Here is a 27259-nt window from a genome sequence, read left to right on the forward strand (position 1 = left end):
AATAAATGCTGAAATCAGAAAAATCCTGTTTTATTCATAGCAGTGTTTTCATGTCTAACTGTCCTATGCTATAACACCTAAAGGAACTTCTTGGCCACCCTGTATATCCATTTGGGGAAATCATCCTTATTACCGATGTAACAGGCACTTACCTCCCTTGATTTTCCATCAAACTTCTGGAGAATTTCAGAAGATAGTCTACTGTTTACATGTTGAATGGCTGCACCTTCATTTTCTCCTCCAATTATAATCCTTTCTTCAACTCGAGGAGCCTTATGTTCCACAGGGGCTTTGTGCTCCACTGTGGCTTCCAATAACTTGGTGTCTACAGCAAAGGAAACAAATCATTAAGTAAAATATTTTCCAATTATTTCTTCCTTACTACCCTAACAATGGGCAACACAGAAGCAAGATAATAATAATAATAATAATAATAATAATAATAATAATAATAATAATAATAATAATAATAATAATGTTATTTGCTTTACGTCCCACTAACTACTACTACTACTTCTTATACATGAATCAGAATTGAAACAATCAAATAAAACCTATTATTGCAGACTTACTTCAAAAGTGTGAAAAGTGTGATTCTCCTCTTTAGACAATCTTTTTTTTCTTACAATTTGCCTTACATCACACTGACAGATAGGTCTTAAGGCAATGACAGGATAGGAAAAGGCTAGAAGTAGGAAGGAAGCAACCATGGCTTTGATTAACGTAAATCCCCAGCATTTGCCTGGTGTGAAAATGGGAAACCATGGAAAAACACATTTAGGGCTGCCGACAGTGGGGTTCGAACCCACTATCTCCTGAATGCAAGCTGACAGCTCCTTTCATCTTACAGTCATTTATTGCTAGCTCTGATTTTTGAATACTAGAGAGAAGCATTGCTTGAATATTTGAGAATGATTTCTGAAAAAGACAGTGACTATTCTAGGCATATACTCATATTCCCTGGAATATACTATGACAGTATTTTACACGTAGACTGAAGAATCCTTCCTACATTCAAGCCAAAATATATCCAATAAAATATACTAACAAGGGGAGGCTATGGCGCATGGGTGACTGATTCGATCCATCTTTGGTACACGTGTAGGACTGTAACAGGCGCAAGTAGTAGTAAGGTGCAATTCCATTGGCGTATAATGAGGGCTACCAAGGCTATCAGTGAAGCCCAAATCTCAATTGAGAATGACGGAAGTCTAAAGCACATTATAATGTAAGCATCTGAAACATTGTTCCATTTACAAAACTTGAAAGCAGTGAGAAAAAAGGTCGCAGATATTTCTGAGAGCAAGGCATCGGAGGCTGATATTGAAGCCCAGGCTCTCGTCCCTCTCCCCTCGACTCGCCACACGCGGCTTGCTGCTGTATATCGGACAGGAGCGGGGACCGGGATGATAGGTGTCTGTCAGATCGCTACTGCTAACTATCAACCATGCATTACTCATCGTATATCCTTCCTCACCTCATTCTTCTGATGTAATGATATAAATAAGAGTGTGGAAATTCCTCACTCCTGTTTACATCTACATCCTTATAGGAAGAGACTGCAGGGCTGCTGTTAGAGGAGCAATATAGTTTTATTTTTATTGGTAGATCTGCTAAAATGAAAGGCCATCTTTCAGGTTTAGTGTTTTCTTTTATTGGTTGGAATCGAACCCGTGATCATGGTATTATTCAGACATATTGGTACAAGTCCTCCACAACAACAATAACTACAACCACAAACGAACACAGACGAGAGAGGTGTCACCACCAACAGCTTCTAAATTCAAACTCAAGACCTGCAGTTTATTATATTAAAAATTTACTGGAGTACATCACAGTTGAATTACATAACTCAAAAAAAATTTTCATGACAAAGATCCATACCAATATGACACATATCAGCCTCAGAACATTCTCGAAGATTACCTCACACAGCTAAACCAACATGACATAGAAGCAAAGGAACCACACAGAAGATAGAAGAATGAAATCTAAGCAACATGAACTTAAATTTTAACAAGTGTCTAACCTATACATACCAAATTTTAATGTGTTGAAACTTTTTAAGTGTTTTATATTGTGGCCCAGATGTTTTAATGTGTTCTGTATACTCATGTTCTAACTTATTGTAACTTTTTACCTTTGACCACAGATATTTTAACTTCATGCTACTGTATATTGCATGTCCATCCCCCATTAGACATCCGGAAGTCTAACATTATAACAACTTGTGATTTTGTCTAATGGCTGGAAACTAATCATGTACTAGCTGATGATGGCCGTTAAGGGCCGAAACCGGTACTAGTGTAATCTATTTACAATAAATTAAGCACTGATTGGTGGAAAAACACATTTCTCGTCTATACCCGTGATCATGGGTCGGACACCACCACTGATCTCCCGAGGAAGCTAATTAACCAGTGAACGATGGGTACGACTGCTGTAAAATAATAATAATAATAATAATAATAATAATAATAATAATAATAATAATAATAATAATAATAATAATAATAATGGGGCATGGGATTTATATAGGCTTGGTGTTGACCTAATTGGAATAAAATGAATGGTGAAGACATCATAAACACCCAGTCCCCAAGCCAGGGGAATTAACAGTATGAGGGTGTTGAATCTGGAAATTGAACCTGGGCCATCGGACCAAAGGCAAACGTTCTATCCATTTAGCCACAAAGCCGGACTTTCATTTGCTAAAAAATAGGCTACCATCTCCACTGATCAGGGGTTGAGCATTGGTAGTAGCAGAGGCCAGGGCAGTAGCTTGTAAAGCAGCCTTGACAATACAGCAGGCTTCTCCATTGGCTACTGGCTGCAGCTCAAAATCCTGAAGGCTTGACGTTCCCTAAACCAACCATCGAAAAGAGGTATCCTAAGTCTAGTGGTAGCCCATGTCTTAATCCCAGCATATGCCACTGTGCAATTCTCAGCTATTTCCGAGGAATTAATTAATGAAAAGTTGAAGTGCAATGATGTGCAAGTTATGTTTGCGAAAAAGACAACGAGCTCGTGGTGCAGCGGTAAGAGCTGGCACAGGATCGCTGGATCGAATCCCGCCGATGGACGGTTTTTCATACATTTCACATCTCTCACAAATGAAAGTATCTTCAGTAATGTTCATTTTTGAATCAATTGCAATAAATTATTTTTTTAGTGGGAAAAGGGTTCTGAAAAAATCGTACAGGAGCTGTTTGAAAAATTAATACTTTTATTCCCAGTATTTTGTACAACTTATTCTACCCTATTTTTTATTCACTATTGTACTGTTCGCGACGAATTACTGCACGAACTAGAATGATACTGGTCATAGAAGCAGGGAAAACAATCATTATTGCAGCATTTTGCGCAAGTGATAAATGCCGTATTTTTGCATTAGCAGGATTTCTTAATACATCTATCGCAAAGCAAACTTTGTTTACATTCATGAACGATGTCCTGTCATGGCACAATTTGGCCGCAAACCATGCATATTTTAATATGCTGCAGGAAATTGGTGCTGACAACTGATTGTGTACCAGGGATTGTATTTTTATACAATCTTGTCTGGTTGTGGAAGTTATTGAAGACACCTTAATTTGTGAGAGATGTGAAATTTGAAAAAAATTGTCCATCGACAGGATTTGATCCCACGGTTACGAAGCGCGCCACGAGCTCGTGTTTCTCGCAAACTAGCTGCACATAAGCGCACTGCAATGTTTCATTAATTAACTTCTCGGAAACGGCTGAGAATCGCGCCTTACTACTTGCACCTGTTATAGTCCTGGTCATCTCCTACACATGAACCACGGATGGATTGCATAAGTCACCCATGCATCATAGCCTCCCCTTGTAAGGCAGAAGCCACAATAAAATAGACCACTGGACAATTCATATTGACTGCAGTGTCACTAGTTTATAGATATGCAACAACAAAACATTGAATGATTGAACGAAGAGCTTCAGTGGGTGGCCGAAAGTTCCGGATCACTCTCTGTAAATGGCAACAGTTGGATCGATGACAGGGATTTCAGCAAGGGTGGTCTGCGTCTGAACCAGCGAGGAGTAGTGAGACAGGTGAACTCTTTTCGAGGGTTACTGAGTCCTTCTCCACCCAAACGGATTACGGCGCAGAACAGGCAACCGAATGACAATCCATGAGGGGAGCAGATTCGATGCAGCTACAACAACGGGGCCACCGACAGGATATTGTAAGAGATGGCGATACCGGATCGGTTAAGTTTCTTTTTTCTTTTTGCTATGGGCTTTACGTCGCACCGACACAGATAGGTCTTATGGCGACGATGGGATAGGAAAGGCCTAGGAGTTGGAAGGAAGCGGCCGTGGCCTTAATTAAGGTACAGCCCCAGCATTTGCCTGGTGTGAAAATGGGAAACCACGGAAAACCATTTTCAGAGCTGCCGATAGTGGGATTCGAACCTACTACCTCCCGGATGCAAGCTCACAGCCGCGCGCCTCTACGCGCACAGCCAACTCGCCCGGTGTTAAGTTTCTTAGAGTGTTGCGGGTATACTGCGGAGTATTGGTAATAAAATCGCAAAATTCGAAAACTTAGTTTAAGCGAGTGACCCTGATATACCGGTAATTGTGGGAATGAAAAGTTGGTTCTCGGATAATATATATAATTCAGATATATTCAGGTCAAAATTTCTAATGTTTAGATGGGACAGAGGGTCATCTGTGTTAGGTCAGAGCTAAGCAGTACGTTAAAATGTGTTCTTGATGACTGCAAAATAAATGGGGTGGAGGTAAATAATGCACCCAATAAACAAAATGTAGTCATTATTGGAGCTTATCGCCTACCGAAATCAGGTTTAAACACGATCACTCATCTTTCAGAATTGACCTGTGCAAATATAAGCTACGGGAAAAGAACTATAATTGCAGGGGATCTAAATCTACCATCAGTAAACTGGGCTGGGTCAACTACAGGGGCCTATCGCAGGAAGCAGTTAACTTAGTGAGGAATAATGGCTTTTCCCAAGTCATTACAAAGAACACACAAAACAAGCACTTTTAGATGTTATTCTAGCCAGAGCGGATGACATATCTTGTGACATAATTCACGGGATTAATGACCACAGTCCAGTGATATATGACCTCTCTTGGGAAACTTGTAATACAGGGCATGTGGGAATATTTAAGACTATTTGGTGTTATGCGAGGGGAGACTCTGTAGGTTTTCAAAACTTTTTTAGGTTGTGCTATACTAATTGTTTAAAGGAGGGCAAGGAGATGGACGACATTTGGGAGAACTTCAAAACCATTTTATATACTGGACTGAATAAATTTGTTCCCAAAAGGATAATTAGGGAAAATTCAGATCCGCCATACTACATCGCAACTATTAGGAAGCTTAAATGTAAGACTAGGAGAACGCTCAACAGAAGAAATAATAACAGTGAGTGCAAAGCAGAGTATAGAAGTTTGGTGAAGCTTTTGCTAGCAGACAAGAAAGTGGCTGAAGAGAAATATCTTGACAATATCCTAAACGAAAATAAAAATTCCTGGAACCCTTTTTTAAAAATATATACGAAGATTGAAGAGAGAGAACAAGTCACTTCCTTCTCTTTGTATAGTAGGGGATTTATTAGTGACAACAGATATAAAGCGGAAGCATTAAGTAAGCACTACGGAAAGGTTTTAAATCCGGCGGCACAGTTATTCAGGGACAATTTTCCGAAAACTAATAATGATTTCCAAATTAAAGCTTCATTACTGCATACAGGTCTTTCTAAACTCAGAAGAAGTAAATCTAGTGGGCAAGATTCTATTTCCACATAGGCACTTAAACTCGGGGGTGAAGCAATCCTACCTACCAGTAAGTTTGATGTCAATCGAATGCAAACAAATGGAGCAATTAATAGTAGATTATTTGAGGTTAAAATGGGACTCTTCTGGAATGATATTTAACGGGCAGCATTGTTTTAGACAAGGCTTATCCTGCGAAAGTCAGCTCTGTTCCGTATGTCAAGATCGGATAAGCTCGACAGTGGGTCAAGAATTGATGCAATAGTAATTGATTTAGCTAAGGCATTCGATCTTCTGCCACACGACATCCTCCTTAACAAGTTAGCACGTACAGGTATTGACATCAGAGTTGTGAAATGGATATGAGAACTCCTCAATGGAAGAAAAAGGGTGTGCGTGGGAGAAACACTATCTTCTCCAATAAGCGTTACATCTGCTGTGGCTCAGGGTAGCGTTATTGGGCCAATTCTTTTCATACTTTTCATGAATGATGTGCCTGATTCGATAAAATCAGAAGTGCGCCTCTTTGCCGATGACTGCGCCATATACCAGGAGATAAAGACAGAATGAACTATTGCTTCAGCAGGATTTAGATACGATTGAAAAATGGGCGCATGAAAATCAAATGAAAATCCACAGCAGAAAAAGCAAGAAATTACGGTTCAGTAAAAAAAAAAAAAAAAGACAGGAAAGAGGGATTACAAAATTGGAGGGGAAAGTGTTGAAGTTGATAGTTGTAAGTACTTAGGTGTTACTATTAGAAAAGACAAACTGGTTAGAGCAAGTGGAAAATGTAGTTAAGAAATCCTGGAGATCGTTACATTTTATTATGCAGAATCTCAAGATAGCTAATTCTGGTGCCAAAAGTAAAGCTTAAAAATGCTTGGTAAGACCAATTCTCGAATATGGATCTGCAACTAAGATCTGTACAGGGTGGGATTAATAAATTCCCTTGAAAAAATACAAAGAAAAGTGATGCGTTTTGTAACCGGGAATAGGAGGAATACAATTAACTGGGAAAATCTTGAATCTAGAAGAACTAGAGCTCACCTGTGTGGCCTTTATAAGAGCTATACGGGAAGGGCTGCCTGGAGTAGTATTAGGAATAGGTTGGAACCTTCCTCATAGTTATCGAGAAATGGTCATAAACCTGAAATTAGGGCCAGAAACCAGCATACGGACGTGGGCAAGTTTTCCTTCATAAACAGGACCATGAGGGATTGGAATAAATTACTTGCAGCAGTCTTTGATAGATTCCCTTCTGGTATCAAGTCACTTAACAAGACCATTAGTGCAAGTGTAAAGTGTAAAAGTTGTAAATTACGGACACTCAATGTGTGATTTTATGATTGGTTTAGATTGTGAAACTAGTAGTTTTTCCTGTGGTATTCACTTTCCAGGGAATTGTTTGTTGTACTCATGTTGGTGTTGTTGTTGTTTTTGGCTATTGGCTTTACGTCGCACCAACACAGACAGGTCTTATGGTAACAATGGGACAGGAAAGGGCTAGGACTGGAAAGGAAGCAGCCGTGGCCTTAAGATACAGCCCCAGCATTTGCCTGGTGTGAAAATGGGAAACCACGGAAAACCATCTTCAGGGCTGCCGACAGTGCGGTTCGAACCCTCTATCTCCCGAATACTGGATACTGGCCGCACTTAAGTGACTGCAGCTATCGAGCTCGGTGTAGTTGTTGTTGGGTAATTACCTACGTTTTTAACTTTACTTTATTATCACTTGTAATGTTAACATTAGCTAGTTAGCTAGTAGTAAGCTGAACCTATTGTACTGTAAGCTGTCGTGTTAAGCACTGGAAATACTTGAGTTGTATGTGAATTTTTGATGATGATGATGATGATGATGCTGGATTTATAATGTTAAACTAGTAGTATTTCATGTAATATTTTATTTCCATGGAATAGCTTGTTGTACTCTTGTTGTCTGTTTGTTTGTTTGTTTGTTTGTTGGGTAATTATGTTAACTTTACTATTACACTACTATAAGTGACCATTGCCACCAGGATATTTCCCATTTGCGATGTATTTGTTAATAATAATAATAATTAGTTTATGGTTTTACACACTGCTAGCATAATTGAAGTCCCTACTTAACTTTCAAATATCTGCAGATTTCCAAACTAGCTTTGTAGGAAGAACATATCAATGATGGAGAATGGAAGCCATGTATATAAAAATTGTCAACTTTACAATAGTTAGGAAAAAAACAGTTTTAAATTGTATACCATAACAAAAGAGTTGCATCCGGGAGATAGTAGGTTCGAATCCCACTATCGGCAGCCCTGAAAATGGTTTTCCGTGGTTTCCCATTTTCACACCAGGCAAATGCTGGGGCTGCACCTTAATTAAGGCCACGGCCGCTTCCTTCCAACTCCTAGGCCTTTCCTATCCCATCGTCGCCATAAGACCTATCTGTGTCGGTGCGACGTAATGCCCCTAGCAAAAAAAGAAAGTTAGAATAGCAATCTTGTATGAGGTGGTACTGGGAGAGAAATTAGCAAAAGAAGTTGTTTGTGTAACAGATTCAGCAAATATGGTGAGTATGTCCTATTCTAAAAAATATCAAAAATTAATATAGAAGGTTTGTATTCTGCACCATGATATGAAAAAATTCTAGTTGCATTGTATTATCTGAGACATTGTGGAACAGAAATTTATAACATATGAGAAGTTTACTTTACAAAGGTGAAAAATGAGAGTATCCTCCTAATTCAATACAATAAATATTCCGTCATTAGACGGAGTGAACAAATTCAAACATGTTCAGCTCGCTTGAGCCATCTTCAGTGAAAAATGAGGGGAGATTTGAAATAATTTACAATATAAGTTGAAAAAATGCTAAAAACATAATGAAGGAGCAAATGAAAAAACAAACAAAAGAGAGCCTAGACGGAAACAAAATTAGCACAAATATACAATATTTACATCAATATGCGGAGCAAAAAACAACTCACTGCGACAAAATTCAGTGAAAAGGTGTTAATTTAAAATAATAATTGAAACTAAAAACTGTGTTAACCTAAATGGGAAACCACGGAAAACCATCTTCAGGGCTGCCGATAGTGGGATTCGAACCTACTATCTCCCGGATGCAAGCTCACAGCCGCGCGCCTCTACGCGCACCAGACACCAGCCAACATTATGAAACAATAATCAAGAACGGGACCGCTAGATTGAGAAGATTTTGAGAATGCTGTTGTTTCTAAAGCTTTAAATTTCATTGGTGTTTTTTCCTTGTCACAGGCTTTTCGCCTGCACGTCATATCAGGCTTGGTTTCTCAAAAATGTTTGCTCCCGCTCCCCACATGACCAATTTAATGTGATAGGTTTCTACACGGATGATTTTCGACAGTGATTTCAACCTGTTTGTTATTGTTACTAAACAATATTTTGTAAACTATGAGGTCTACAACCTCACCATGTGCTACTATTGTTCATTTCCGTCTGCAGCATTTGTTTTTTTCATTCCTTTGTTTTCTTAGGTTAACACAGTTTTTAGTTTCAATTATTATTTTAAATTAACACCTTTTCACTGAATTTTGTCGCAGTGAGTTGTGTTTTGCTCCGCATATTGATGTAAATATTGTATATCTGTGCTAATTTTGTTTCCGTCTAGGCTGTCTTTTGCTTGTTTTTTCATTTGTTCCTTCATTATGTTTTTTAGCATTTTTTCAACTTATATTATGTAAATTATTTCAAATCTTCCCTCATTTTTCACTGAAGATGGCTCAAACGAGCCGAAACATGTTTGAATTTGTTTACTCCGTCTAATGACAGAATATTTATTGTATTGAATTAGGAGGATACTCTCATTTTTCACCTTTGTAAAGTGAAAAGTTTACAAAACAATAAGTTAAAATGTACAAGATCCACATTTTCAATACAAGATATGTTGTTGATTAAAATTACATCATCATTTATTAAATGGTACCGGTTTCAACATCCATGGACGTCGTCATCAGCCAAATAGGGTCATTATACAGAGATACACATTAAAGTTAAAACACACAAAATTGACCCTCATAATTGAAACTATCTATAACAAGTTAAAATATAAAGCATATTTATGCTAAATGTCCAGGTTTGAATATGTAATTAGTACAAGATTGAAAACTTGTTAGTCACCAATAAAAAACTGAAGTTGAGAAGCCTCGTAGAAATAAGTTCAAAGTCTTTGACAGTCTTAAAATGTTTAGTTTTGGGTGCTTTGTACAGCATTGGCATTAACGTATGTAGAGCAATGTATGCTAAGTGCGATGCAGTAATGTTAAATACATTGCAAGAAGTGGATGATGTTCCTCTGTGAGCGTAAAAACAATACCAAGTCAGTAGATAACACATAAAAACCATCTTCGTAAATACAATGTTATGTCGTATTTTTCTGGAGCGAGTGGATCTTGTGACTGGAACTGTATGTTGAAGAAGTTAATATTCTTGATCCAATGCAGGCCTGTAGTATGAAAGATAAAAACGAGTTAACTCGGATAGTGGAAATGGGGCAAGAAAGTAAAGCTTTATGAAGAGACTCGCCTTTTGGTTGGCTGGTTGTATGTACTGCGGAGTTGAGTTGAAGAGGAACTGACTAGGGAGACGTATGGACTGGCTGGGGAAGGAAGGGGAGAGGGAGGAGCGTGTTAGGTGGGAGGAGGGGGAGGGGCGATAAACGGGGCGGGATCAGGGGGTTTTGGAGGTAGGAGGCGATATCGCGTCAAAGAGTTACGTCCTATCTGAAAGACTGAGCCATTTTCCGGAATTTTGAACAAATTAAACACTGCAATGAGAACATCAAACAGGATTTTCCGTTTCTCAGAGATGTCATTTAAATTAAAGTTTGAATTGAAAAATTGGTCTAAGTGAATGTAGCAGCTTTCGGTAGTACCTAAAAGAGGGCCCTTGCTAAGTGTGTCTATTCCGTAAAATTTGTGCTTAGCGTCGTGAATATGCTGGCCTACCACGGAAAATCTATTATACCTAATTGCCTTCGTATGTTCCGTGTACCTAATTTTTATGCTACGGTCAGTTTGCCCAATACATGAGCTGCTACAGTCATTGCTTCGAAATCTGTATACACCTGATTTTGAGAAAGGGTTAGAGCTATTAATCATGCTGGAATTGTGTAGAACACCCAAAACTAAACATTTTAAGACTGTCAAAGACTCCGAACTTATTTCTACGAGGTTTCTCAACTTCAGTTTTTTATTTTATTTGTGACTAACAAGTTGTCAATCTTGTATTAATTACATATTCAAACCTGGACATTTAGCATAAATATGCTTTATATTTTAACTTGTTATAGATAGTTTTAATTATGAGGGTCAGTTTTATGTGTTTTAACTTTAATGTGTATCTTTGTATAATGACCCTATTTGGCTGATGATGACATCCATGGATGTTGAAACCGGCACCATTTAATAAATGATGTAATTTTAATCAACAACATATCTTGTATTGAAAAGGTGGATCTTGTAGAATTTAACTTATTGTTTTGTAATCTCTATTCAATATGGACCAAACATGAATTTCTTGACTTTATATGAGAAGTTTAACAACATAGAAGGAAATTCAATTTGAGCTGGGCCTCATGTACATTGGCTGTCATCGCACAGGGATATAGGTACAAAAGAGAATAGATTAGTGTCATGAGTACAATAGATAAGTGTAAAAGGTCAAATACTAGTCGCGAACAGAAATTTTTGAAGGCTTGCAGACTGAATGCTGAAAGCCATAAAGTCTACAGTGAAAGTGTGTATGTAAACTACAAACATTAAATCTGGATATTAAACAGTATTCCCAAAAATTGAAAGGTGCCTTAGAAGAGATAAACTTGATGAAATTTTAAAACTGAAGAACTTGGAATTGGAAGCCTTCTTGATAAATAATGAATTCCTTATGTTTGTATGGTAATGGTAATAACCAGTGATGGGTAGAGTACATGAAAAATGTAACTGGGCTGAATTACAGTTACCTGAGATATATTATACTCAATTAAAATTACTTAAAAGAATGCCAGTCTTAGGAAATCACCGATATTTTTTTTGTACAGTGCTGGAATAATACAAAGTTTGCAAGGAAAATATATAGCTTCATTTTGTGTGGTGGTTTCTTTTCCAACACACACACATTAAGTGGCTATCATCACTAGGTGAGACTAAATATGATATCTTGAATCTTTAAAAAATTATCTTTCCCATAATTTTAATTTAGTTCACGACTGTTAGCATTTCAAATAACTCGCCATAAATTTGTAAATAAATTACTTGGTTCCTAAGAGTCTCATCAAATTCCGAAAAGAACTACGTAACCATGAGAGTGAAACTTGAAAATCAATGTTTGGAAGAGGTAATAGGGGTAGCAATGTACAGCGTGGTGCCGGAGGCCACAAAGTGGATATCTAACAAAACAGGGTTATCTACGTCAGAGTGGGTGATGTGTTTAAAGGTAAATGCAAATGTTGCTGCAGTTCAAGCCATTCCCGGTTGGTTCTCAAATGGTAACTGGTGCAGACATGGTTGCCCAGAAACTGAAACCCAGGCTCAAGTCTTGGGACAGTGTGACTCTAGAATGCTCATTTGGAACTGTAAGGTCAAGGACAGCTGACACTCTGAGGAATAAGGGCTGGACAGTAAATGAAGTAATTTCCTGCCTTGTTGAGAATGGATCAGTACAGCTTGCTTTATGTCGCACTGGAAAGACAGGTGTTTATAGAGATGATGGTATAAGAAAATGCTAGGAGTGGGAAGGAAGTGAATTCAAGTACGGCCGCAGTATTTACCTGATGTGAAAATGGGAAACCATGAAGAACCATCTACTGTGCTGCCAGCAGTGTTGTTCAAACCCAGTATCTCCCAAATGCAGGCTGGTAGCTATGCAACTCAATTGCACAGTCACTTTTTTAGTGAGAATGGATCATCGCGAAGGGTCAACATTATAGCGCACTCTACTAATACAAAGCGAGGTGTTATTGTGGATCCAAAAATAGGATGTCAGTTGGGAAATGGACAGGATACAGAGGTACACCAAGAAAAGAAGAGAACAGTAGAAGTCTGTTATAGTGAGAATTCATAACAGTGAAAAATTTACTTGCTATAGCTGATTTTTCGTAAAAGTCAGAGAAAAATCCACACACGTTAAAATCAGTATGAAACGGCAATCAATTTGTTAAAAATTTGGGTTTTTACAGATTTCCATAATACGGCTTACTCGTTACTTATTTTTCTAATTACAAGACAACGTGAACACGTATGTTCAATTTAATTCTGAAAAATTGGAGTAGTATCACTCCAGTTGTTTCTATACAAATGTTCCAGTTTTCTTATTCAAACAGTCATCTAACCTATGTATCCTGAAAACATATTTCAAACGCCAATATTAATTTCAAAAATTTAACCTGCCGTGAGAAAATCCAGTGAAATCTCATTAGGGATTTCCTCATTAAGATGATTTCTAACCTAGCACAGTGTAAATTCGAAGTCCCAATTCATGCTGTATTAAATCTATATAAAAATATCTTGCTTATCGTGTCACAAACTTTCACTATTACCGCTTAGTACGATCACATTTTTTTCCAGCCCTGGAAATGTTCTTTGTCACCCCTTGTGAAAGGAAAGGAAAGGAAAGGAAAGGAAAGGAAAGGAAAGGAAAGGAAAGGAAAGGAAAGGAAACAGATTCCATGGCTAAATGGTTAGCTTGTTGGCCTTTGGTCACAGAGGTCCTGAGTTCGATTCCGGGCAGGGTCGGGAATTTTAACCATAATTCGTTAATTTTGCTGGCACGGGGGCTGGGTGTACGTGCTGTCTTCATCATAATTTCATCCTAATCACTACGTGCAGATCGCCTACGGACGTCGAATCAAACGACCTGGATCTGGAGAGCCGAACTTGTCCTCAGACACTCCCGGCACTAAAGGCCATACACCATTTCATTTTCTTTTTCTTTTCAAAGGAAAGCAATTTTCAATGCAGATTAACACCCTCGCCACAAGAGACCAGTCAGAGAAAGTTGTGCAAAAACAAGGAATGTCCTTGTATTCTTGAATTTTACAGGGTAAATTACACCTTTCAGAAGCAAGCCGTTAGCCTTAGGAAAGTTCAAATTTTCTCTCTGGTTTTCACTGATGTTGCTGAATAAGCCTGTTTGTGCTTTTATTTCACATTCCACTCAGAAGTTAGAAATTTATTCTGTGTTGAGTGATTAGGAGTAGTAACATAATCATGTGAAGTTGACCAGTGTAGTCATATTATTGTGTATTATTATTTATAAGTTTCATATTCCGTATTGATTGGATTCAATGTCATAGACAAGAAAAATGTTCCACCGATCAATACATATATTGTGAATGAATTATTGCACTAGTACCGGTTTTGGCCTATCTTGGCCATCATCAGCTAGCACACAAATTTACAGTCATTAGACAAAATAACAAAGATGTTACGTTAGAGCATCCGGATATCTAATGAAAAATGGAAGTAAAATATATTGCAGTGTGTTGCGTTAAAATATCACTGATTAAAAGTGGTGATGGTTATAATAAACTAAAACCTATTGATTGAGCATGGACATGAGTACATAAACACATTAAAATATATATGCCACATCATAAGACACTAAAAAATATAGCACATTAAACACATTAAAACATGGTATATTTTAAAAACGTCTATTAAAATTTGAGTTCATGTTGCGTTGCATTCATTCTTCAATCCTCTTGTAGTTCTTGTGTTGATTAAGTTGTATTAGGTGAATATCGAGAATGTTCTATGGCTGATATACTTTGTATTAGTATGTTATAAGAACTCTTGTCATTAAAATTTGAAAATTGAGTACTGTGCAATTCAACTGTTGATATAGTCAGGTAAGATTTATATATACAGCAAGATAGGGTTCAATTTTAGAGCAGTCGGTGGTGACACCTCTCTTGTCTATGCACGTTATATGGTTGTTATCTGTAAAGAAAAGCTAATATGAGTATAGCGTATGTATGAAGGAATGCCTGGATGTATGTGTGAAACGGAAAGAGTACTTACTGTTGTTGCTGTGGAGGTTGTGTACCGATATGTTTGGAGATTTGTTGTGTTCTGCTACGAGTACGTCTGGGGCTCATGTTAGCTGTGTGGAGGGATGTTGGTGGAGAGGATGGAGGAGTGGCTATTGTGAAGGTAGGGGCAGGGTTAGGTTTGTGATTCGTCGGTTTGTTATGACGTGTGTTTACTAATTTGAGATAGTCATTTTTTATTGCAGGAATTACTTTGTCAAAGATGATACTGGTTTTCTCTGTAATGTCGTTAATGTTATGATTGGGGTTAGCGTATTGATCCAAAGAAATATAGAAATCTTCGGTTATGTTGAGCAGGGGGCCCTTAGAGTTTGTTTAATATCATCATGTCATTATTGATGTCTGTGAAGTTGTGCTTAGATTCTTCTACATGTTGGCCTATTGATGAGAAATGGTTGTGCTTTACTGCATTTATATGTTCATTATAACGGACGGTGAAGTTTCTGCCTGTAAGTCCAATGTAGCTTGTATCACAGTTGTTACATTTGATGCGGTAGACACCTGATTTCTTGTATTTATTATTATTATTGACTGTTTTGGTGTTGTGTATAGTGTTGGTGCTGTTGTGTGTGGTTTTGAATGCTATTTTCAGGTTGTGCTTCTTAAAGATATTAGTTATATATATTGGTGTTGTTGAAGGTAAATAGGACATAATCTTTTTTCAGTTTGGCAGTTTTGATTAATTTAGTTTTAGGTTGAGATTTTATTTTGTGGATGATTTTGTTGACCATTTCTTTGCTGTATCCATTGTATTTGGCTATGTCGTGGATTAATTTTAATTCATTATTTCGATCTTCTATTGTCATTGGGATATTGAAAGCTCTATGTATCATACTATAATAGGCTGCTCTTTTATGTGTGTTAGGATGAGCGGAGTCATTTTTTATGGTATTTAAAGTGTGTGTGGGTTTCCTATAGATCTTGTAAGATAAGTGAGTGTCATGCCTGGTTATTGTTAAGTCCAAGTAATTTAAGGTACGGTTATTTTCTGTTTCTTTAGTGAATTTAATTTTGGGGTCTAAATTGTTAAGTTTGTCTAGTATAGTATCTGCATCAGTGAATCTATTATCTATAATTACGAAGATATTGTCGACAAATCTACACCAAAAATATATATTATCTATTTTATTAATTGACGTGTGTTCTAGGTAGTCGATATATATTTCTGCTAATATTCCGGAAGCAGGAGATCCCATAGGTAATCCTTGTTGCTGATATATGGTATCGAAATTTGAAGTAGTTATTGTTTAAGGCGAATTTAAGCAGATCACGAATTCTTCTATTTCTAAGGTGCTCAAGTTACTATGGTTTTTTAGGTTAGATTCAATTATTTTGACTGTTTGTTTGTGCTAGCTGATGATGGCCAAGATAGGCGAAAACCGGTACTAGTGCAATAATTCATTCACAATAAATGTATTGATCGGTGGAACATTTTTCTTGTCTATTACATTGAATCCAATCAATACGGAATATGAAACTTATAAATAATAATACGGAAGCCAACCAGGCAAAACGTGATGCATACAAATACCAAAACCTAAAAATCAAGCTAATGAACGCAACCAAAAGCATTGCCTTCTTGAAGGAATGCCTTTCAAACAACTTAACACCGAAATTTCTCCAGAAATACAATAACAAACATAGACGAACTGCTCAGACACGCAAAACACTAAACAAGACTAATGAAATTTGGTTAAAAGAAGAAATAAAATTCCTATATCGTAAGAAACAACATCTCAATAATGAACTTTATTCAACACATCTCAAAGTATCCCATGAACTCCCACATAGCTATTGGAATTACTTTCAACAAATTTCTAGAAATAAAATGGAAGATTTAGCCATAAAGAAACAAAACACATTAAACAAAAAACTGGAAACAATGAAACAACAAAGCAAACCGAAACCACTAACCATAACTGAAAATAAAGATCCTTCTCATCTTAACAAGAATTCCCAACATAAATTCCACCCACCCGTAAAAAATCTCACACTAACCGTATTTGACAATGTAGAGACGGCTATGTTGAGCAGGGGACCCAAACATAACTGGGGTAATGCATCATCCTATCAGAATATTATAACTGCCGTTACCGATACAGAACTCGCTTTACAGAAAATTCCGTACAATATACGAGACAAAGTTAGACACGAAATCAGTAGAAAGATCCCGCAATACATCAATAATGTTCACAATAATAATCTGAACATGAATACCTCCAATAAATCGAACCTAAACAAACTCAAAAATAAAATAAAACAGAACAATCTACTAATAACAAAAGCCGTCAAAGGCAACACTACGGTCATTATGGATAAGAATGAATACATAACAAAGACTAAAGAATGTTTCCAGGACAACCCTTTTTCAATTAAACGCCGAGATCCAACCAATAATATACAAAGGAATTTAAAAAATCTACTCAAGAACACATACTTTATTCTCACCGAAACAGAATCTGCTAAACTTATAACTATGAACCCCCAATTACCATCCGCAAGGGCCTAACCTAAAATACACAAAGAAAATGTACCCATGAGACCGATTATAAACTATAAAGCCAGTCCAACCTATAAGTTGTCACAATTCATTCAGAAATTTTTGAAAAAGCATTATTCATTTTTAGCAAACAAAACAATACAAAACTCAATAGATTTTTGCAACAGAACCAAAGAACTAAAGATCGAAAAACATCATACCCTTACTTCATTTGATATAACAAACATGTACCCTAACATTCCTATTAAACAAACAGTCAAAATAATTGAATCTAACCTAAAAAACCATAGTAACTTGAGCACCTTAGAAATAGAAGAATTCGTGATCTGCTTAAATTCGCCTTAAACAATAACTACTTCAAATTTCGATACCATATATCAGCAACAAGGATTACCTATGGGATCTCCTGCTTCCGGAATATTAGCAGAAATATATATCGACTACCTAGAACACACGTCAATTAATAAAATAGATAATATATATTTTTGGTGTAGATTTGTCGACAATATCTTCGTAATTATAGATAATAGATTCACTGATGCAGATACTATACTAGACAAACTTAACAATTTAGACCCCAAAATTAAATTCACTAAAGAAACAGAAAATAACCGTACCTTAAATTACTTGGACTTAACAATAACCAGGCATGACACTCACTTATCTTACAAGATCTATAGGAAACCCACACACACTTTAAATACCATAAAAAATGACTCCGCTCATCCTAACACACATAAAAGAGCGGCCTATTATAGTATGATACATAGAGCTTTCAATATCCCAATGACAATAGGAGATCGAAATAATGAATTAAAATTAATCCACGACATAGCCAAATACAATGGATACAGCAAAGAAATGGTCAACAAAATCATCCACAAAATAAAATCTCAACCTAAAACTAAATTAATCAAAACTGCCAAACTGAAAAAAGATTATGTCCTATTTACCTTCAACAACACCAATATATATAACTAATATCTTTAAGAAGCACAACCTGAAAATAGCATTCAAAACCACACACAACAGCACCAACACTATACACAACACCAAAACAGTCAATAATAATAATAAATACAACCAATCAGGTGTCTACCGCATCAAATGTAACAACTGTGATACAAGCTACATTGGACGTACAGGCAGAAACTTCACCGTCCGTTATAATGAACATATAAATGCAGTAAAGCACAACCATTTCTCATCAATAGGCCAACATGTAGAAGAATCTAAGCACAACTTCACAGACATCAATAATGACATGATGATATTAAACAAACTCTAAGGGCCCCCTGCTCAACATAACCGAAGATTTCTATATTTCTTTGGATCAATACGCTAACCCCAATCATAACATTAACGACATTACAGAGAAAACCAGTATCATCTTTGACAAAGTAATTCCTGCAATAAAAAATGACTATCTCAAATTAGTAAACACACGTCATAACAAACCGACGAATCACAAACCTAACCCCGCCCCTACCTTCACAATAGCCACTCCTCCATCCTCTCCACCAACATCCCTCCACACAGCTAACATGAGCCCCAGACGTACTCGTAGCAGAACACAACAAATCTCCAAACATATCGGTACACAACCTCCACAGCAACAACAGTAAGTACTCTTTTCATTTCACACATACATCCAGGCATTCCTTCATACATACGCTATACTCATATTAGCTTTTTTTTACAGATAACAACCATATAACGTGCATAGACAAGAGAGGTGTCACCACCGACTGCTCTAAAATTAAACCCTATCTTGCTGTATATATAAATCTTACCTGACTACATCAACAGTTGAATTGCACAGTACTCAATTTTCAAATTTTAATGACAAGAGTTCTTATAACATACTAATACAAAGTATATCAGCCATAGAACATTCTCGATATTCACCTAATACAACTTAATCAACACAAGAACTACAAGAGGATTGAAGAATGAATGCAACGCAACATGAACTCAAATTTTAATAGACGTTTTTAAAATATACCATGTTTTAATGTGTTTAATGTGCTATATTTTTTAGTGTCTTATGATGTGGCATATATATTTTAATGTGTTTATGTACTCATGTCCATGCTCAATCAATAGGTTTTAGTTTATTATAACCATCACCACTTTTAATCAGTGATATTTTAACGCAACACACTGCAATATATTTTACTTCCATTTTTCATTAGACATCCGGATGCTCTAACGTAACATCTTTGTTATTTTGTCTAATGACTGTAAATTTGTGTGCTAGCTGATGATGGCCAAGATAGGCCAAAACCGGTACTAGTGCAATAATTCATTCACAATAAATGTATTGATCGGTGGAACATTTTTCTTGTCTAGTACATATTATTGTGTAGCCCAGTTATAGATACTGAAAAAGTCGTGATATCGCTTATAAATGAAAACAAAATTATAATCCAGGAAGTGGACAGGCATCCGCATCTTTCAACGATGGCACGTAGATTGAAACTCGCACCTTCAAGTTTCGACTGAAGTACATTGAAGAATTGTTACATTCAAGATGACAGTCAAGGTAATCCTCTCGCACATGGCCGATTTAACCTACAAATAATTCACGGCTGAAGAGTACAATCAGAAAACCATGTTTAGTAACCGACTAGTCCGAAATAAAAGGCTTCAGCCAAAGACTTTATTACTTATTTAGACTCAAAGAGCGCGCTAATGCTACAAGGAATATTGAATACATTCGCGCATCGCCATGTTGTGGGAACTTCAGCTTTGAATGCATGGTTAACATGTAATAATGTTTAGAGTTCCTTGCGTGCTTTCATATTAAATCGTGTCGGTTAGTGGATCTGTCGTAGTATTATATGTGAAAGAGTGATGATATATTATCAAACATTTTCAGTGAATAAGAGCATATGCAGTAATTAAATTGATGGGAAGTATTAAAGGAGAGTTAATTTAGGCCTTACGTGTGAAGTCGAAAATTATTGAAGGATGGTGAATACTTGTGCAGGGTATAACTGTACAGATCGCTGACATAAGGGATTTGGTATGTCTTTACGTAAGTGAGTGGAAATTGAATTGTTAAGAAATTATTTTCAATTACCATAATCATGAATTACACAGGCTACAGGATGGTGGATTCAGAGAAGGTGTAGATATGAAATTTTGAATGTGTAGGCTTCTTACTTTTGGCCTTTTTTCAATTTATTGAGCAACAGTTCTTAAGAAATGAACAGCTATTCTGAAAGAAACATGCATATTTTTCTTACAGACTGTGTACCAGTACTAATATAATTAGAAAAACATGGGCCTAGAATCCAGAAAATGTGGTTGATAAAGATGGATAAAACCTGCTAGTTTTAGGACAATGAATTGCTTAAAATTATTAAACATTATCTGAGAAAATCTTTTTAAGTACCATAAGTCTTAATTTCTACCTTTTCACATCCATTTTATAATAAAAAATAGTTAAATATCCTATTCCGAAAATGTTTACTAGGCTCAAGCCTATAAAATGCTCATTACAAGCCTGTGAGCTACGTGATCTTTTTTTAAGGTTATCAATTTCATGTACCGATTTATGATGTTTTTCTGTTTTCAGGGACTGTTCTCTTAATTTAAAACATGTTAGTACCCATTGGCAGCTGCCCTGAAGGTAGTTTTCCGAGGTTTCCCATTTCCACACCAGTAAAATCCTGGATATGTACCTTATTTAAGGCTACGGCCTCTTCCTCCCTACTCCCAGGCCTGTCCTATCCCATTGTTGCCATTAAGGCCTATTTGTGTCGGTATGACATAAAGCAAATTGAAAAAAAAAAAGTTAGTGGACATTGCTCAATAACAATGCAAAATGTGTTAAGTTTCTATATGTGCATGGTAGTTGGTGTAGGCTGTGTCGATATCAATTACTTGGGAAGTGCTGAGTTTCCCTGAGGCCTAAATGACATATTGTCTGACATTTACCAAGAATCAATGTGAAATAACACCCAGGCTTTCACACTTCATGTCCCACTTTTTCCACTTCAGACCCCGGATTACTTCCCTGTATACAACTTCTGCCTGGCATATGATTTAAAATTAGCAATACAGTGTTTTTGGTTTGCGAGCTGACTATCTTCTGTTTCCTATTGCTGTCCCTTTTAAAAACGTTTTCTATGTACCTAATTACCATTACTTCTTACAGTGTTATCCTGCATCATAGAAATAATAATGACAGGTATCTCCATGTGTGTGTTAATGTAAGTTAATGTATATATTCCGTACTACGATCTCCTCGGCAAGCTCAGGAGTGCCCTCAACATGGTGGTATGCACATGGCCATCTCTTCCCCAGTCACACGTTACTACGCAGCTGGCGGTGTAGGGCCTTGGCTTCACTTGACATTTGTTTTAGAAAGAGAGTGATTTGCAAAAATGCGCTGATACTTTTATGGACCCCAGTGCAAATGTTTATATATATTTGTTGTCTGGTGATTTACAAACCTTTTAATACACTGTTTGATGCAAGTGTGATAAACTGATATAACTTGAAAACAATATTATCTCACCCATGGGTAAATAATGCAAGTATCGAGCTCAAATTATTATTATTATTTTACGATTATCATTATTATGACTTGTAATGTATGGCTATGAAGTGTTAGTATTTACGTAGTCGGATGATCGCATTGTTTGTGAGGTTGTGTCATGAAACGTGCTGTATACAGACATTTATATGAGTTCAGTTTATGTCAGAACCTGTAATTAGTAGTATATAATTTATTATTATCTTTAAATATGACGTGTAATCCACTACAGTATTGTGAAACACACTGTAACATCCTGAATGGCACTAGAGAAGACAAGAACTATGCAAAATATTCTTTACATTATATGTGGGCTTTAAACGCACTAGAATTTACGAGAAGGTCTGTTCTGGCATATCTTTCTAGAAACCTGGCCAGGCACATATATAAAGAGGTGGTCTGGAGGGTGGAGACAAGTTACTGCTTAATTGGAGTTATGGTTTAACAGGAATTGTACTTGTGACCTCGTGTTGTGTTTGGGCAGACATGCATGTGAGCAGTCAGCAGTCAACTGTTTTTGGGTTGCTATCTCCAAGTGGCATGTGCTTAATGATATGCAGTTATTAAAATGGTGGTTTGTTGATATGGTGTGTTGTTGTGACGGTAGTTAATTATGTTGTATGTGTGTTTAATGTGTAGATAAATAGTTCTAAATAAACAAGTGTACCAACTGACAGCATTTTGTGTGCGTCTTTGTGGATATATCACGTTATTTAATAAGCCCCAGTGGAAAAGGTTTTTGTACTTGTTCTCTCGTCTTTTTTCAAGCCTTTTAATACTCTCATCTTTAGACACTGTAGATTTCCTATATCTTTCACTGTACCCATACATACACGATGTAAAATACATGCAAATCGAAATAAAAAACCAATATATTAATTGTTCACATATTTCTGTTGGATTGTTCTGATTCATGTATTCAATAGTACGTTTTCTCACTTAACATGTTCTTTTTCATCGTCCCCCGCAGAAACATCCAAACGAGGTTTTACTGAATAAACCAACCTCTGAAATCAGTCATCCACTCTGTGGCATATTTTGAGGTGTATCATATTCTTACTTAATTTCAGTATGTAACATCAAATTAAGCGATAGTTTACTTCATCCTATCTCTAACGAGTTAACTACTGCTATCGGCCACGTTATTTATGCATTTATTTCAGAAACATGGTCTCTCTCATTTTCAAATTGTGTTTACAGAACACCAGTTGATGAGTATTACTAATCGACTCAGACATCCCTTTCAAGTTCAAATGTTAACGAGAGCGCTTGCTAGGGCAAACAGCATGAAAAACGATATGAAGATGATAGTTTCTTATTTCAGTACAATAGTTGGAATACATAAATACTGATAACAGAAAAAATAATGCACGCTTAATCACTTGTAATAACGGATAGATCAGTGATAAGATTCTCGCTGTAACCGAAGGATAATACACAGTTTAATATATATAGGGATTTTCAAGGGACAGAATTCTTTTTGTTACAACGAAGTTCTCGCTATATGCAGTACTCGCTATAGCGTACTTCTACTGTATTTACGAACTCACAGCAAATTTCTTCAATGATAAATATCAATTGGAGTTTTTGGAGTCAAATGAGATTTATATTCTTTTACTGGGAGCTCAAGGTGCCATACCATACCAAGTTTTTTTGGGGAAGATTTTAGGAGGTTCAGCTTACCATCCTGCTTTGTGAAATCAATATTTTTTTTTTAAACTGAAAAGGTTATCATCTCTCTCTCTCTCTCTCGCTCCCCCCACTTCTGCTTCCATGGTGAAATTACATTCGAGGAAGTGGGAAGAATGGTAAATAAACTCCACTGTCATAAAGCAGTAGGGGGGAAATTAGACCTGAAATGGTGAAATATAGTGGGAAGGGATGGATGAAATGGCTTTATACAATAAGATTAGCATGGAATCATCCTGAATTCAAAGACTGTTAAGATACAGTCTACTATGAACCTCGTGCCCCCTACCCTCCCAAGTGTAGAGGTGAATAGCCTTATGCTTGAAGAATGTATAAGTAACTGCTAATCCTATACAACCACAGAAGTCCAGCAAATGCTCCCCATTCCTATTAGCTCCCTTATCTTCCTCACATTTCAAATTATTTGTAACAATTACTTTCTTAGAAATTTTTCTTATAATAGTTACTGTACGTTTTTTACAAAATGTGATTTTTACTTGTATTTTACTTCTTGAACTAATATTGTAATCATTATATATAGTAATTGGTATAAACTGTTCTGATTGGACGAAAGCAGTATAAGCAAGGGAACGAGAAGTATTGCAACAACTAATCAATGTATTTCATTGTCAGTCTATAAGGCAAGGTGTTCGCTGGCATTTTAGGAGTGTGTGATCAGTGGTTGAGAGGAAGTTGGATGAAAAAACCGGTGTATTTTCTCACCACAGAGGGGCTGTCAGGATCAGATTTTCAGTATGAGCCGGATAATTGAAAAATGCTACGAGAGGAATAGATAGTTATGTTTATGCTTCGTATAACTAGAGAATGCTTATGACAGAAAATATTTTTGCTCTATTGGGGGACTGTGGCAATAAGGGTAGATTATTAATATCAATCAAAGGCATTTATGCATATATGTGAAAGCAACGGATTGGTGCATCGAAATAACGCGTTTCCAGCATTTGCTGTGATGGGCAGTTCTCCTGTTTCTTGTTCATTAACAAGAGTCAATTTTGAGTCTGTCTTAAATTTTTCGGGCCAGTTTTATTTTGCCTACCCTGTATAAATGACCAGATATTTGTTATGCACCAGGTCTATGGAAAAATGAGTTTAATGTGTTGTTTCGTCAGCTGTCACTAGGTATTTGATAGCACGGAAAAGGAAATACATGTTGAACACTTTGAGAGAGTTTAGAATTCTAGGTGAACTGATACAAATGGTTGCTCTAACAAAGGAAGGATATAAAACTACAGCATGCACAGGAGGTAAAATGAGTCTAGTGTTTGAACTTACAGAAGGAATAAGACAAGGAGATTCTTAGTCTGTGATGCTCTTTAGTTTAGCTCTCCACATTGTAATGAAGAAACTGAAATTGGATAGAACCATAGTATACCATCTAAAGAAAGTATGCACTTATGTTGATATGGATGCCAGGGTAGAGATGTATAGTATTCTGAAGAAAAAAAAAAAAAAACAAGAGGATGAGGCTGAAAATCAACATGAAAAAACCCTACAAATATATGAAGGTGACAGTAAATACAGATGTTCAGTAGGTTGAGGTTACCACCGGAAGGATTATTTTTAAAGAGTTAAGTGTTCCACCTACTTTACTGTCATAATCAGTGAGAACAAAATGGCAGGTCAAATCAACAAAGGCTGTCACGGAAAAAAGTCTATTTTGTAAACCTGAAACTGCTAAAATCAGCTATGGTGTTCAAAACTATGTAAATGGAAGTTTTATAAAACATTGATATGACTAGCTGTGATGTATGGATCATGCAGCCTGTTTATAAGAATGCTCTTCATATGTTCGAGCAGAAAAGTCTTGAGAAGGATATGAAGAGAGCATAAAGCAAAATTGCAGTTTTATGCGAATGCTGACATCGTGATCACAACCATAGGCCCTCCTGTTTTATGTGGATCCGAAATAGACACAAGTCACTTTTCATTCCAAAAATCCCACTCGTATTGGCTAGGATTCAAACTCCAACCATCTTGGTGAGAAACCAGTGATGACTTCATGTGAGGGACAGGGATAGTTACAAGATATAACAAAGAATTCAGTAAGCTCATAACAGAAGATATCCTAAGATATGTGAATCCTAGCGACAGGTTTGTTTAGAACATGCAAAAAGTATAGAGGAAGGAAGGAAGGAAGGAAGGAAGGAAGGAAGGAAGGAAGGAAGGAAGGAAGGAAGGAAGGAAGGAAGGAAGGAAGGCATAAGAAAGTGCTGCATGGAAGGATTACTGAAATAAGAATGAGAGGTAGTCCTGTGAAAAAGATCTGGAGGATATGGAACAAAACAAGATGTACTTCTCCAAAGTGGGAGAAAACAGAGGGAAAAAACTGGGATGCTATTGTGCAGGAGGCCAAAACTCACTGGGGCTGTAGTGCCAAGGAAGAACATAAATCCTACAGTGAGGCAAAAGAAGGATGACCAGATGAACGGTATAACTTGACAGTTAACATCTGCAGACTGATACCACTCTTCTTGTAAACCAAAATCTATTAGGTATGCACAGCAAGAACACACATCTGTGTAGTAAAAATGTGAGAAGACATCTGGTAGTTAATCATCAAGGAAGTTTCACTTCTCAGTTATTGTTAAGGGCTACTGAGTTTGTAAATATATTGTTGGTGCCTGAAATTATTTCACAGAAAATTATGGGACTATGTGTCAAATTCAGAATTTTTGCCAGTATTACGACAGCCATTATTATTAACCCCTTACCTACCTCATTTCTGGCCTTGCTATCCCCAGTTTTCACCCTATTATTTTGACCCGTGAGGAAGAATGGACATAAAATTGAACAATTGCTTATAACATTAAAACTATCAAACATATTTTACTAACATTTTATAGCTATTTTCAATATGATTTAGTATCCAAGACTTACTTGCACACTCCAGGAGACCACAGATAAGCTTTGATTTCATCAGGTGTTTTGCCAAACTACCCACTGTCAAACTTTCTCACTCTAGCTGCTTATACTTAGCATGGACATTAGCGCCCTGGCAGGTTTTGGCCTCCTGCAATGCCATGTTTTCATAGAGATCACCGTAACTTACCACAAATTCAAAACATGTCAGTTCTGTACAACCAGGAGGTGGATCATGAATAGGTCCTTAATTGCTGGTAAAAGTGCGAGGCAGAGTAAATGTCAGAAATGAACGAATGTTTGGCTGTAGTCTAGAATCACCACTGCCATTTGTAAGGACAATAATTTACAGCATCCACATTTAAGTCAGGAAAAAAAACTCTCTCACATGAGCTTTCTGAATACGACTTTATTACGACATTGGCATCAGAATGAGCCTTTATGTTCACAAACAGAACAGTGAAACGGGACAGTCATGGAATACACATGTACTATTTCCTCTTTGCTACAATCCTAGGGCTTCTAAATCTTGTCTTAACCTGACATATCAGCAAGAGTTTCCAGTTAGTAATAATTATCTACCCATCAGAGAGATGGCAAGAGATAGCCGGAAAAGTACACGGACACTTTTGGATGATAAGGCAGAGACTGCGACTTCCACTGCTGGGTGCATTCAGGTGCTTAGAGAAGGAAAGGGTTAACCAAATTAATACATTGCTCATAAAATAAATTTGGACACTTCTTAGGTATATGTCCATATCTTAATGATTCGCATACTGTAACGGTTCAAATCCTGTTACAAATATTTATC

General features: G+C 36.7%; 1 protein-coding gene across 3 annotated transcripts in view; it reads right to left on the reverse strand.

The window, feature by feature from the left end:
• Window positions 1-27259, reverse strand: part of Rip11 (Rab11 interacting protein) — a 302722-nt gene that overhangs the window by 88439 nt on the left and 187024 nt on the right. For all 3 annotated transcript variants that reach the window (XR_010859090.2, XR_010859089.2, XM_067139175.2), the window contains one exon: window positions 153-325. Coding sequence is in view for 1 of the 3 variants with exons in the window: in XM_067139175.2 (XP_066995276.1) it covers window positions 153-325 (173 nt within the window). In the remaining 2 variants the exon portion in view is untranslated. The remainder of the gene's footprint in view (window positions 1-152; window positions 326-27259) is intronic.

Source organism: Anabrus simplex, chromosome 2, assembly GCF_040414725.1.
Source record: "Anabrus simplex isolate iqAnaSimp1 chromosome 2, ASM4041472v1, whole genome shotgun sequence".
Classification (NCBI taxonomy): domain Eukaryota; kingdom Metazoa; phylum Arthropoda; class Insecta; order Orthoptera; family Tettigoniidae; genus Anabrus; species Anabrus simplex.